This window comes from Lepidochelys kempii, chromosome 7 (assembly GCF_965140285.1).
Source record: "Lepidochelys kempii isolate rLepKem1 chromosome 7, rLepKem1.hap1, whole genome shotgun sequence".
Classification (NCBI taxonomy): Eukaryota; Metazoa; Chordata; order Testudines; family Cheloniidae; genus Lepidochelys; species Lepidochelys kempii.
This window is the reverse complement of record NC_136386.1, coordinates 83,385,116-83,399,424: the sequence shown is the minus strand read 5'-3', so window position 1 is coordinate 83,399,424 and position 14,309 is coordinate 83,385,116. Positions and strand designations below refer to the sequence as shown.

General features: G+C 42.9%; 1 protein-coding gene across 11 annotated transcripts in view; it reads left to right on the top strand.

The window, feature by feature from the left end:
• CDH23 (cadherin related 23) overlaps positions 1 to 14,309 on the top strand; it is a 522,984-nt gene that overhangs the window by 228,775 nt on the left and 279,900 nt on the right. For all 11 annotated transcript variants that reach the window (XM_073353546.2, XM_073353545.2, XM_073353547.2 and 8 more), the window contains one exon: positions 3,852 to 3,930. In XM_073353546.2, coding sequence (XP_073209647.2) covers positions 3,852 to 3,930 — 79 coding nt within the window. The remainder of the gene's footprint in view (positions 1 to 3,851; positions 3,931 to 14,309) is intronic.

Sequence of the window (14,309 nt, the reverse complement as noted above, 5' to 3'; positions counted from 1 at the left end):
CCCACTACGTGCACTCTGAGACACAGCAGAACATAGACTGGCGTAAACAGAAGCTGCTTCAAGTTGGTGCCAAGTTTCTATTGGAGCATCAGAAATTAGCTATCGTGATTTCAGATGTTTGTCATTCCTGAAACTTGCCCACTAAACATGGGACAGATTAGGGCACATTTTGGGAGGATGGATTTCTTGGCTTTTTCAGGACATCACAATATGTAATAAGCCTGGTACATGAGGATGCCTAAAGAAAATATAGGGTGCAAAGAGGCCTTTCTTAGGTCCACATAGATCCAGCTCTCTTCCAACCCTCTGCTGATTGGCTCTGTAAGTGCTTTTCTGCAGATCACAATTTGATCTGAGATAGTGGATAAGTGCTCTGCATTTGAGGTTGTTATCCAGGCTCTCAGCTATGAGGGTAGGTCATGACTATATTGTCATATTTCATTTCACACGAAGCAATTAATTGAAGATGGACATTTAGGACCTGATACTTTGAATTCAGTGGAAAGACTTTCATAACTTCGGGTTTTGGATCAGGCTGTTAGTGGGAGACCTACAAACTACTGGGAGTTTCATTCCACTAATCACATTAATGTTGGAGCATCCTATAAACAGGACTGCACGAATGATAGTCACAGCCTGGTAGGCCATAAAGGGAAGTGTAGCGGGTAGCAATTGCTGTCTGTTCTGTGCTTTCAGGCAATGGATGTCTGAGCAGTGGAGGTGAGGCAATCATATCCACTATACTGTGTGTTTCACTGCCATGGATAAAGTGTGAATCATTTTCAGCAGGGCACAAGGAAGGGCTTGTAAACGAGAGTGGGGAGATGTAGAGAGGATTGACCTGCAGTTGCGAAAACAACTCCATGAAAACTTATGTCCAACTCTCCAGAGCCAGCCAAAGCCCTAGTTTCCAGAGCTGCCAGTCCTTTAATCCTCATGACCAGATGGTGAAATACCATCTATCTTGTGGGTTACCCCCTGTCTCTTGCAGGTGGGTTTTCTTAAAAAATCCCTAAACCCTGATAGCAGCATCAGTACTCTTAGCTTCTGCCTCTGGCCACAATCATCCCACTTGGCACCCACAGAAGATGGCTTTTCATAGGATAAACCTGCACCAACATAAACAGCCATTACTATTCCTGTACCATCACTAGCCCCCCTTCCCCGGTAGTTGCTTTCCCTTTGAAATGTGTCACAAGCTATGCCGTACTTATCATCCTGAGCTGCTCCGTCTCTTTTGACAGGCGATGAGTGAACTGTCAGATAGGCCAATGCCGAATCCAGTGTCTTTGGAATGGAGAAGCACTTTTAGTTTGCCATTGAGCAACTGGAGGCTCTTCTCCCATGGGAATAGTAAACTGAAGTGTACCACATTTGGGAAGTGAGCACTGAATTGTGTGCATTGAAGTCTCTCTCTTTCTCTCTCCCTTCCTTTTTCTACTTTCTTCCCTCTCCTCTCTAAATCCCAGCTCTTAGCTCCCACTTGCCTCAGTTTCCCTTCCCCCCCCCCAGCTGCTAAATACTCTTGTTGTTGTTGTTGGTTGGTGTACTTGTTGATTTGGAAATCACAATTAATCCTGGTGATTTAAAGGTGCTCTAATGGCTGCTGGATCCCAGCAGCTGAGTGCTGCTCAAAGGTCAGTGACCTGGGAGTTATGCTTAATGCTATCAAATTGCAGATTTATGTGGAGTTTGTTGAAATGCCATGGGAGGTTGAGGAGAGAAATATACATGGCCCAAAGAACTTCACTTTTATTACAGCCAGTTCCATATGTTCTCCACTGAGTCCCTCTGTGCTTCATTGAGTCAGACTGCTGCCCTGAAAGGGGGGGACTGAAAGTCTGAATTTCTGTGGGAGACGCGCTCTAAGTGGTTTCTCCAAGGTAGCTCAAGGCTGTTTTTAATTTCTAAATGAGATTATTTTGATGTCATGGGATCACTTCCATCTCCTGCACTGTCAATGAGGTTCCTCTCTGTTTGGCTTGTGTACTTTGATTTGTGCGCACAGACACTGACAGGTGTTGCATTTTTGCATGCTTAAATATTTTCACATGCTTAGGCAGGCATGCACAGAAACTCACATATATGTAAGCACATACACAGGACCAAGTATGCATACACCTAGACACCCCACACCTGGGGACCTCATTATACCAACAGGGACCCAAATATGCACACACTGTCATGCATGCACAGGGGCAAGATTTTTTTTTTATATTCAGCGCAGTTCATAAAAAAAAAAAAGCTGTAGTTGTAAAGAAAAACTGAACCAGTAAGGTTAGTTAAATAAATGATGGAAACTCAAGGGCTCCAACCTTCGGCCTTCAGCTGATGAATTGTGGCATTAGAGGAATGCAGCCAATGCCAGTGTTGCGCTTCCTCATTAGACATGCAAATGCCACTGACATTTTCTCTCAGGATGAAATAAATGCCTCTTTTCCCGCTCTCAATAAACCAATGAAAATGGAGCAGCTTAAAGTCATAAATGTGTTCACACTACATTAATTACTGTTTTGTGCATATGCGATGTGCCCATGCATGGACTCACTGCAGCCTCATAAGTGAAGCCAAAGCTAGAGAAGCCAGATAGCGAATTCACATACATGAATAACATTTCTGGTCCTAAAACTAATCCTTGGTCAGTCTTTGTCCATTTACTGTTTACTTGGGGCTCTTAGGCTTGTCTATGCTTTTGGCTTTTCACGGGACTGCCTGTCATGTGACATTCCTGAAGGAGCTTGTGTAAGTGGCTGTCTGACAGAGGCAGGCAACCATCCATAGACTGACCCCTGTTCTGAGCTTTGTTCTGACCCTCGTTCTGTCTATAGCTTTCGAATAAAATGTAACAAATCTTTGACTGGAAGAACTACAATCAGATAGCTGGCCAGCCCTGATTAGTATCTCTGTTTGCCAAGAAAGCCTCATTCAAAGAACACTGAAGTAAAAAACCAAAAGAAATCCGAACTGAAAATCTCAGGGTAGGTAGAATCCGTGTATCAACCATTGTTGAGATGTAGGGTGGAAGAACAATTCTCTTCTGGGATATGAGGCCTGAAGCCCCAAGCTGAGGAAGTTATTGCTCAATGGAAGCTATTTTTTCTAAAATTTAAAGTCTATTTCATTATAAACTAAAAACTCCAGTTTGTGTATCTGTTATAGTCGTAATCTTTTTGCCTTGAATGTGCTACAGCTTCTTTTACCCTCTGCTGAGATTTCTCTGTTTTGGCTCCCAATGTTAAGTGACCCTCTCAGCTCAAGCATTTAATTGCAACATTCACCTTGGTGACCTAGCTTCAAATTTGTCTACTATAGGTAGGTGGCAAGTGACAGTGAAATGAGTTTGTTGGTGTCGTCATAGTTCCTGGTGGACATTTGCTCACTTCACAAAACTACCACATGATTTGTCTCAATCTGCTCAGATGACCTTGTGTGTTACAGATCTAGTTCTGCCTTGGGTATTACAGGTCAAGACCAAGGTATGTTGGCACGGTTTTGTTGGGGGCACAGGACTTGAATAGCAAAGGGTGTTGCAGGACAGAAATAAGCTGCTTTGGTGGAGCTGTGTGCAGGAAACTTTTATAGGGCCTTTCTGCACCGTGCCTTGTCCTGTTCATGGGCAACTCCTGATTCTCACAAATACTTAGAACACTAATTTAAAAAAAAAATTACATTAGCAATGTACTTCAACTGTTATACTTGCTGTGTCATGAAGTTCTGATTCACTCAGTTCTTCTCATCCCCTCAAGTGCATATGAGAAGTCTTGCACATCCTGCAGCCTAATAAAACAGGAAAACGATGCAATGGAAAGTCTACAGGGCCTGGAATGTTGACATCTTCCTTTTCTTCCTAGGGTACAACTGTGCGTATGATAACGGCAATTGACCAGGACAAAGGACGGTCCAGGGGTATTGGGTACACCATTGTCTCAGGTAAGTCATATGGAGACCACATCATGAGCCCATGGTTGGCATATGTTGGAGGTGAGGGAAGAATTGGCCTTTTTAAAGCGCTCACCTACTCTGTCCAAACTTGAAAAACTATTTTTATTTAACTACTTGTGATTTTATTGGTCTGTAGTCAGTTCTTTAATACCAAACATGCTGATTACCAAAGTCTACTGGAATAACTGAAATCTGTTTTCTGATGAGCCTCTTTTGCCTTCAGTGACGTCACAATCCATTGTTAGTGACGTCTCAATCCTCTTGAGTGGAAATGGTTATTTTACCTACTTTTTGCCACTGTTCTATATTGTGATCTTTCAGAGTTTAGTAACATGCAAGGTACATGCAGCATGACTGCTATATGCATGTCCTCAGCACCAGCTGTGCATTGCTTGCTTTGTGCACATTTGGATGCATCTAGCTCAGGGGTGGGCCGCATCAGCTTTCTGAAATTGTATGAAGGGCCGGTTAGGGGAGGCGCTGCCTCCCCAAACAGCCAGGCATAACCTGACCCCTATCTAACCCCCCTCACCCCTAACTGCCCCACACCATCCCATTCAACACCCTTCCCCCTTCCCATGCTGCCTGGAGCACCAGTGGCTGGCAGCGCGGCTGCACCAGGATAGGCAGCCTCGCCCCACAGCACAGAGCACTGAGTCAGGCTGGGCTCTGCAGCCCTGCTGCTCAGTGTGTTGCGCTGCACGGCAGCATGGCTGCAGGGGATGGGGGGCAGCCTCCCAGGCCAGGAGCTCAGGGACAGGACAGTCCTGTGGGCCGGATGTGGCCCACGGGCCATAGTTTGCCCACCTCTGGTCTAGCTCATATCGGAATGCAGTTTACTGTTTTGGATGTATTCCACTGGCTTAAGGCTGTATGCAGTTCACCTTCTATAAAGTAGCAGGTCTGCAAGGGGATTAGGAGAGCCCTTAGGCATTTGGCCATGATAGCGTTGCTTTTAGAAAAAGAATATATGTAATGGTGGACAGTATAGTACACGGTAATTTTCATGAGTTAAGGATCACGGCATAACTTACAAGTGATGAAGTAAAACAAAAGTTTAAGTATGGTCATCACTAAAGAATAGTTCCATTTCATACTGCACCAAAGAGGATGTCTGCAGATGGCTAGGCATAAGCATTTTGTTGATACAATTGTCATGTTATTGATATAGTTATGGAAATAGTGTGATTTATTACCTGCTGAATTACTGAGACCCTTTTCTGTAGCTCCTAAGTGTTCCCTACTTATCTCCCATTAACGTATTGGCCTGGTCTGACTCTGCTTAACTTGTGAGATTTAGTAGGATTACAGCACAAGTTGGTATGGCTACATGGTATTTTTTTGAATGAATTTAATTCTGGTGAAAAGCTGAATTAATTGTGTAAGAGCTGGCTTTCACCTCCCACCACCAGTCTCTTAACCCTACCTGCATGTACCACCTCAAAGAGTGAGGGAGTAATTCACTCCCTCGTATGTATTTTCTTCTCCTGGGGCTGCCATCACATTATGCCCTCAGGTCTTCTTCTTGGTCAGTAGGCATTTCCCATGCTCCACTGGGACAATGGGTCAGAAAACACCTCCTTATGGGAGAGGTTTGCTTAGTCTATGCCCTTTAATTGCTTCTTTGGAGTGATCTGTGTGAAATTCCCAAGCAATCTAAAACCACCTGAGTTATAGTAAAACTTGATTAAGATAGAATCTGACTTCAGAAAAAACCTGAATGCAATTCTCCTCCTTTTTGCATGGATTCCACTAGCTCTAGGCTAAGATACATAGAGATAAGATAGATACCATGCTGGTAGTTACAAGGAAATAAGCATTATCTTCTATTTCCTATACATACATCCTTTCTCTTCAGCTTGGCACTGACCCCTTTTGCAGGCCTCTATTTTAGGGACATGGCCTTGCATCTCAGGTGTCCCATGTTGCCCTTCCTTTCTCTTGTTCTCTGGGATCCCAGCCATTCAAAGTTTGTGATGCCTTTTTACTAATGGTGGTTTGGACAGAATCCAGTGGCATGTCAAGTACGCAGCGCTAGGTTACAGTGGCATTTCAGCAATGGAGTGTTTGAGCAGGTGTCTCCTCTTTGAAGTGTAACAATCTGTGTCCTCCATGCAATGACTATTGTACCCTGTGTCTGCTCACTATTCCCACCCTCTCCTCCACATCTCACTCTGCAGTTACTTCAGAGCTTTCTTTTTCAAAGCCTAGTGTTTCAGATATGTCTTTGATATTGCCTGCACCTCAATAAGCCTGAAGTGTCAGAGCGGCTTGATCCTGGCTTTCACGTCCATTGTCCCTGGCTGGAATTTTTAGTCTGAATCTAGCTCAATCTGTCTTTAAAAATACTGAGATTATACATTTGTATAATTCCCTTTTAACGTTTTTTTGACCTGTCAGTATATCAGGTGACCGATTGCTGACCTGTCACACAGGGATATCAATCAGAGCAAATTGCAGTGGTGGGTTTTTTATGATGTAGACACTGATTCACTGGGAACTAGACATGGACCACAATTGTTTCACAGAGGCCATCAAGCAACCTTCAGATGGTAAAGACTTTCTGCAACTGCTGACCTGTGCTGCGTTCAAACCCATGACCTAGAAGTGAAAGGCTCTTATCCAATTACTCCTCTCCCAAGATCCATTCTGTAGGCTAATCCTCTGGAATGTCCTTTTCCGAGTGCTGCTCAGGATATAGCTATCACCTTTACATTTCTGTGTTGGCATGGCTGTTGAATTTGTCTTGGGATAAATGTGTATTGTCATTATTAATGACACTTAGTTTTCTCACTTGCAAAACTGTAGCTTTTGCCTGTGTTCCTAAATGATGGCTTTGCTGCTCCTATCCCTTTCATCCGTTCCTATGTGGCCGGCATGAGGCCCGGAGATGTCGGGGAAAGGGGCAGGTTCCTCCTTGGCCTTCTATGCACTAGACTTTCAGGGAAAATTTCCCCCTAGTGTTGGCAATGCTGGGAACACAAGTGTAAACAAAGCGCCAATGATCGCAAGCATTTTTACCCATTTGATCTGTAGGCCTAATCTAAGGAGAATTAGACTATGCAGTAGTAATATCCCTGATGCCCTGCCTACATTAATGCTACTGCCTACATTAGGAGTCTCAATGGTAATAATGGAACAGTAGGAGATTTCCCAATAAATGGAGTGTAGATTCAGCCCTTATGTGATACTGCATGTTTTCATTGCTTTCGGCAACCTGTTAAGCTCAGCTACCTCATGCATGAGCAGAATTTCCAACAACATTTCTCTCGCAACACAGGTTGCCTTGTGCTTCTAAAATCAAGTTCTCTGAAGCACAGCCCTGGATTGGCCTTGAAAAATGTTTAGGGTGGAGGGAAATTTGTGGTGTGAACATGGCCTTTCTCATCCCTCTGACTGTTGGGGAGTATTCTGTAATTGCTGTCAGCCTAGAGGTCCCCTTCTTGCCAAAAGGCGGTACACTGGAACATTTTAGCCATGAACCCCACTTGGCCTGTTCCCTCTGCTCCTACAGATTCCCAAGTGATCTCAAGTTCTTTGTTGTGGCCTGATTTTCTCACCTCCATTCTTTACTTTGAATTTTGATTTTTTTTTTGTCACAGAAGAATTCTTAATAGCTTATTCCCCCACCCCCTCAAGTGGATGATCCTTTTAAAACAATACCACATGATATTAAAACACTGATTTAATTGTTAACCAATCTAAGTTATGAACCAGTTAGGATGCTTTTACTATGTTGTTGGCCAATTGCTATTGATAAAATAATACTTAGTTATTTTGTTGTAAGAATAATATTATATATAATATATAAAAACTAAATATTCCCCTGTTATACTGTTTAAATATGAATCTACAGTAAATGGAAAAATGAATTCACACTACTGTGGCTCTTTTGGGTAATCACTAATTTGGCTCCTCAACCACTGAGGTCTCAGTATCACTGCTCTAGTTGGTGCAAAAGGGAACTAAGAACAGTATTGCAGATCTATATGGGAAGTCTAAGTTTTAGCTTCGAAGAAATGTGATTTTTCTTTTCACTTCACTTTTAGGTATTTTCTTTTAGCTTGTCAACTGCTATACAAAACAGACTGTGGCTAGACTTTAAATATTTTTCTGTCTGCTGGCCCAAATCTGCAAAACAAATGAGCGTGCATGCATTTTACAGGTCAGGTCAGCTCAGTTTGCTTATGTTCATATCAGGCTCTCTACTCTATTAAAACCCCATGGCTGATTTTTAAAAGCAAACAACCCCCAAATTTCAGCTTAACGTATGCTATGTTTATACTTTTTTTGTTCTTGTTCCTTTCTTACAAAGTAGCCATTAACCTGTTTTGTGAATGTGTCCCATGACCTGGCTAGCATCAGTCTTGTCTGTGCTGGTCCAACCCTTACCCAGTCAAGATATAGTGGGAATAAACCAAAAATGTGTGTTTTGCCGGGGGGAGGGGGGAGTGTTGTGAATTGACAGTCACAGTCAGACATACACAAAGACACTTGGATTTGCTTGACTATGCCAATAACTTAATCGCTACCCCTGAATCTAGCCTTGTAGGGTGAGGGGGTGGGCGGCTATTGTAGGAAACAGTCAATCCTTAAAAACACCTCAAAGCCACAAGCGATTAAACTGTTTTGCATTTTTTTGGGAAAGCCAAAAACACAGGAAGTTAAAAATATTTTTGAAACTGTCCATCTGTCATCCCTCCTGATAACCTAACTACTTTCCAGTATGGTAGTGTTGCTGAGGTCTGAGGAGTAGCACATTCATGGACAGATTTCAGTGTCCAGAAAAAGAGAAGGATTTGAATTTAAAGGTAGGTATGGAGCACTGAGTGAATGGACTGCCTAATGTATGCGAGAGAGTAAGCTGAAGCATATTGGGCCTAATTCTAATCTCATTTATGCCAGTTTCAAATAGCATAACTTTAATTTTTGCTCCTCATTTACCCCAGCACAAGAGCAGAATCAGGTGTACCAGGTTGAAACACAAAGCAGTGAAGACTCACAGTAATCTGTGTCCTGAGATGGGATAAAGGAATGTTGCTCCCTCACGGAGTCCATCGCTCTGCCTTTGGCTTACACCAAAAGTTTCCTGTAAACTGTATTCTGGGATAAAACCTCCAGGTTCCCAGCTTCTGCTTTTAACAGAATTGTAACCCATTATTGACATGGTTTTGTGTCCACAAACAACATCATGACTGAAGCTTGGTTAGTAACCTCATCTGCTAACAGTGTTTCAGTCATGCCAGAGACCAAGGTTAAGCTCACGGGAATCTATATTACCAGCACAGCATGCTCTAGTTGTGGACATCCTAACAATGCCTATGGAATGGGATTGGCCAGATTGTGACACCCCAGAGTGCATTGCCCGCTGTGTTGCTGGTACTGCTCTACAGTCATGTCTTTGGGGCACTGCTGAAACATTTAAGGGGTAGTTCCCCATTATGTCTGCAGGATGCACTAATATAAATCTAGTCAGGAAGTATGGCATGTGGGGGTGCACACGTTTAGTTTTAATGGCAGAAAAGTGATGATGTGGCCAGTCTGAACAGTTACTTGTAACTTGTTAAGAGGATGCTTCCTTGAGTCAGTTACAAAATCCCTGTTGCAGATGACTAGCCCTCTGTCTGTTCTGCTTAAGAGAAAGGTGCTTTAAATTCATGATTCATTAAACTCATGCTGGCAGGTCAATTTAGGCTCAAAATTTAAATGTTATAAAAATAAGCATGAACAGAAATGACTGACTTCTTTGAATCAAGTCTCTTTTAAAATTTCCATGCCGTGTGTGTGTGTGTGTGTGTTTGTTTTGAAGGAATACATTACCTTCTCATGTGTTATATTCCAAACATTGAAACGTTCTGTTAATGCAGCCTTGCAAAATTCTACTCACACAAGGCGAATAGTTTTCTGGCAGTCAAATAAAACATCATTAATTTGTCATTATCCTTAATCATTATAGTAAAAGTCAATGAGTAGATTTTGTGCCTAGGCAGGTAAATTTTCATGACCATTTTGCAAAGCTGTATAACATATGGGTATCAGGAAGTTAATTGAATTAGCAAGTGACTGTAAGCAAAAGTGAAAATTAAGAATAAGAGCGAGCTAGCTAGCTCTTATACAGCACATCTCATCAGTAGATCTCAAGGTGCTTTACAAAGGAAGATAAACCTCACTATCTCTACTTGACAGATGGGGAAACCAAGGCAAAGGGATGGGAAGTGACCTGTCCCAGGTCAACCAGAAGACCACTGGCAGAGCTGGGAATAGAACCCAGGTCTCCAGAGTTTGCCAGTGCTAGTGTCTAGGCAACACTATCTCTTATCTACTAATTTAGTCTATTTTGTATTGTCCACTGTGAAAGTACAGCAACAAGTAAATTGGATGTTTATCATTCTTTCCATTTTAATAAGTTATGGTGTTAATATCACTGGGAAGGACTTTTTTAAAAAAAATTCTGAATCATATGTTGACATTGTCCATTTCAGCCCCCCCACCTCTCTTAGATGTGCATTAGATTGTGTCTTCAGGATATACTGCAGACGGTCTTATTTATGCAGCTATCTACAAGCACAAGTTTCTCATGACAGAAAAACAATAACACTACAAGATTAACCATATAAAATAAGTCTTAAGGTATAATCGCATACTGTTTTGGTTACAAAGATATTGCAGTCTGAAATCATACAGAATCCAATGGTCTCATCTGTATGCTTTTTTTTTTTTTTTTGGTTGGCATAGCTGAGGAGTCCACTGTTGCCAGCTAGCTGGCTGGCTTGTCTACATACTAACTTAAAGATTTCTTCCCTCAATGAAGAAATCCTTTTTTAAATTTGTTTTTCCTGAGTTAGTTAATATGCTTCTCTCCATGTAAACATTTAACTATTCTGACAATTTTTTTGAAATTTGAATTTTAATGAGTAATTTCATTGGAAAATCCACATTTTAAAACTTTCTCTAAACCGGTATGGAGATAGTAATATCAGAAGCCACTCGAGGCTTGTCTACACTAGGGCTTCCATTAGTGCAGCAGAACTATTGATAGCAATGATGGGAAATTTTTCTACAAGTTTCCCTAGAGAGGTTGTGTCTGTAGAAGCAATATAATGGGGAAAAAAAATGTTGGAGAGGGGTAAGGAGGCAGGCTGTTTTCCTTGAATTTCTGAATTCTGCATGTGGGGCTACTCCTGTGCAGTGTAAGCTTTACTGATGATTTTGGTTATAGCCAACGTTGTTCAAGGTAATAGGGATCCCTGTGCATACTGTAAGTGAAATTCAATTAGGAAAAGACTGTCCTTGATCTAAGTCCACTCATTTCTCACCTAACAAGCAATTAACACACTCCAACTCAGTCAAAACCTTCCTTGATTCCTCACAAAGCGGGACAGCAATACTAAAAGAAAGAGAAAATAAATAACATCTGAGCCTGAAAGAACAAGAGCGAGGCCCTAATAGGGAGCAGTAGTGAAAATAATGATGGTTGTGGGGGTACATGCTAGTTAATACTGAACACCATCCAAAAATCAGACTACAAGCAGCCTTCTCTCACACTGCTGTACAGAATCATCAAAGTTCACTAGCTGCCTTGGCAGGTTGGTGATGCTCAGCAGTTGAGGTCAGGGCTCCATTTGAAGGACAGATCATTAATTCAGCAAAGTAATCCACGACTCCTTTTGTGGCAGATTTATGGAGATAGCCTCTGTCCCGAGGACTCTGCCTCATCATCTTTCATTTTCCAGGCAAAGCAAGTGACTTGTTATATAACATGACATGTTCTAGATAAGACTTTTCATTTAGGGGAGCTCTCTGGGCTAAGGGAGATTGATTTCCTGGAACCATCCAGCGTGCACCAGGTGATGGGAAGACAGCAAAACTAGTGTTGGGTGTTCAGGGCCTCATTAGCCTCAAGAAAGAGAGAAACTAAAGCTGGCTGGACGTTAGCTGCTACATTTACAACTCTCAGAACCCCTTTGTGCCATTTTAACTATTGTTCCTCCCCTCCTCACGCTGTTTACAGCATCCTGCCCCCTTGGGGGAAGTGTGAGCAAGCAGCTCCAGTGTTCCAGACTGCAAGGCACGCAGTGACTGCTGCTGTCCATGGCTGTGCAAGGGCCATACAAGTTAGGGAAAGCTTTTTACTTGCCCCCCATGGCTCAGGCACAGAGTGACCACCGATGTATTAGGGGAAATGCTGCTAGTGTGTGAGAACCAGAGCTTTCATTGTTTGGGTAACCTGAGGCAGGCAGTGGGCAAGGTGAGAGATTCAGGATATGCCAGCTGAGGATCTGGCCGTATATTCTTGGTGTTTGACTCCAGGCTGTTCTACATCTTTACCCGGTACCTACCATGAGCTGACTACTTTTTCCCTAATGTTTTACATTGGCTTCTCTCTCCCACTGCCCCGGTAACTGGACTCAGCTTTCACCCATAGAACTTACCCCTCTTACCCGCCCCCCACCCTGGGGATTGGTTGAGAGTTTCTGCTCATTCAATTCTGAGCTTCCTCATTTGCTGTTCCGCCAATGGGGAGAGTCCTTTAACCTGCAGCTCCTGGAAGGACACAGTAACTCAGGTGACACGTTGAGATGAAAAATGTCTATGGGTTTGCTAATGAGAAACTGGGGCTGTTAGCAGAGCTGTATAAGGAAATGCTCAGCACTGACACAGCTGGAGAATAATCCTGGGGTTTGGGACTTTAACAAAAAGCCAAACACTTTCATTTTCACCCAGTGTCCTTCTGGAAAAGGAAAGGCAGATTTTGCAGGTGGAGAACTATCATCTTGCCTCAGAAAATGGTTTTTGCTATGGAAATAGTGAAATTTCTCTGAAAAAAGTGGTTTCGCGGAACTCTAACTTTACGTACTTGTACAGAACACTGAGAACTGAAGCTGAGGGAAAGAGGAGCTGCATTTCGGAACAGAACCTCACCTACCAGTTCCTTAACTGGGAACCAATTGTATGGTGCTGAGCACCCCTTGTTAGATATGGAGTACCTTTAACTCCTCTTGAAGTCTGTGGGAATTGAGGTTGCTTACTACTTTGCAGGAACAGGTCATTGGAGAACAACATGTTTTCATACTAGCAGCTACTGAATCTACCTAAGATAGTGATTTTAATGGCATTTTAACAGCAGGATTTTCATAATTAAGTAGACACCAAAGGAACTTTGATGGTAGTCAAGCCATGATAGGGCAAACTTAATAGTTCCCCTATATGTAAAACCCAAATCCAATGACTTACCTGTCAGTGGGTGTCTGTTTCAAATGGGGGGTTTTCCCCACGTCCCCTGGCCTGCCATGTGTATTTACAAGGGGTGAGAACTACAAAATGGTTCCATTCTGCTACCCTAAAAGCCTGTGGGATGGTAAATGCAAAAGTGCAGAGGCACAAGCATGTGTATGCTTGAACACCGTAAATCAGAACTAGGAAAGCATGTTCCTTCATCTGTATAGAATAACTTCCAGCAATTGTGGGGGTAATATCTAAATGGTGTATTTGATAAAAGTGCCACTAGTTTTTTGTGAAATCAGGTAAAGTGAAAAATGTACAGAACTGGGGACTAATCCATATCCAGTGGAGAAAGACTTGGACAGTTGTGGTTTGGTGTATGCAAAACTCAATCATGTTCCCCTTTTTCAAGGGGCATAAACAAATCATTCTGGTTTCAATGTTTCATTCATGGGCCTGCATCCTGAGTTCTGACTTGGAGCAACTGAGGAGGATGTGGGTGCTCCCCTGGGGCTGTTCTGTGCTGGGCCAGTCCCCCATCACAGGTGAGAGCAGCCTGTGGACCGCTCTAGCTTACACTGGTTACCAGGGACCCCAAATAGTTGTTACAGCAACCTGGGGTGCAGGGATGAGTCGGCCAAGTCGCTCTTTCCCCCGGCCACATCCCCTGTATTGGCTGTAGGGGGAAGGGTAGCATAGAAGCCAGTATGGCAGCTCCGTGCTACCTGAGAATCCTTTTATACAGGGCAGATCCTCCGCTGGCTGGTGAAGTGGGCTTTAGGGCAGCTTTGTGCTGGTAGAACAGTTGAGGGGAGGATCCAGTCTATGGTCTGTAGTGATATGGTATGTTTTGTTCTTCATCCTCCTTTGTAACATTATTAAGCTAAAATGATAACCTCCTTTTTCCCTTTAAATTTGCTTGTGTTCTGCATATTTATTTCATGCCCCTCCATTTTAGAACACAGACTACTAATGTTCATAGTGCATAGAAGAATGCAGTAAACCAGCTCTCATCCCTCCAACATCTGCCTTTCAGCTAGCCAGCCTCCCAGCTTGCTAAAATCAGGGATGGGTCCAGGTGACAATGTTTTGGCTCTAGACACTCCCTGCAAAAGGTTAATATTCAGGATTTGGGTCCCCCTCTG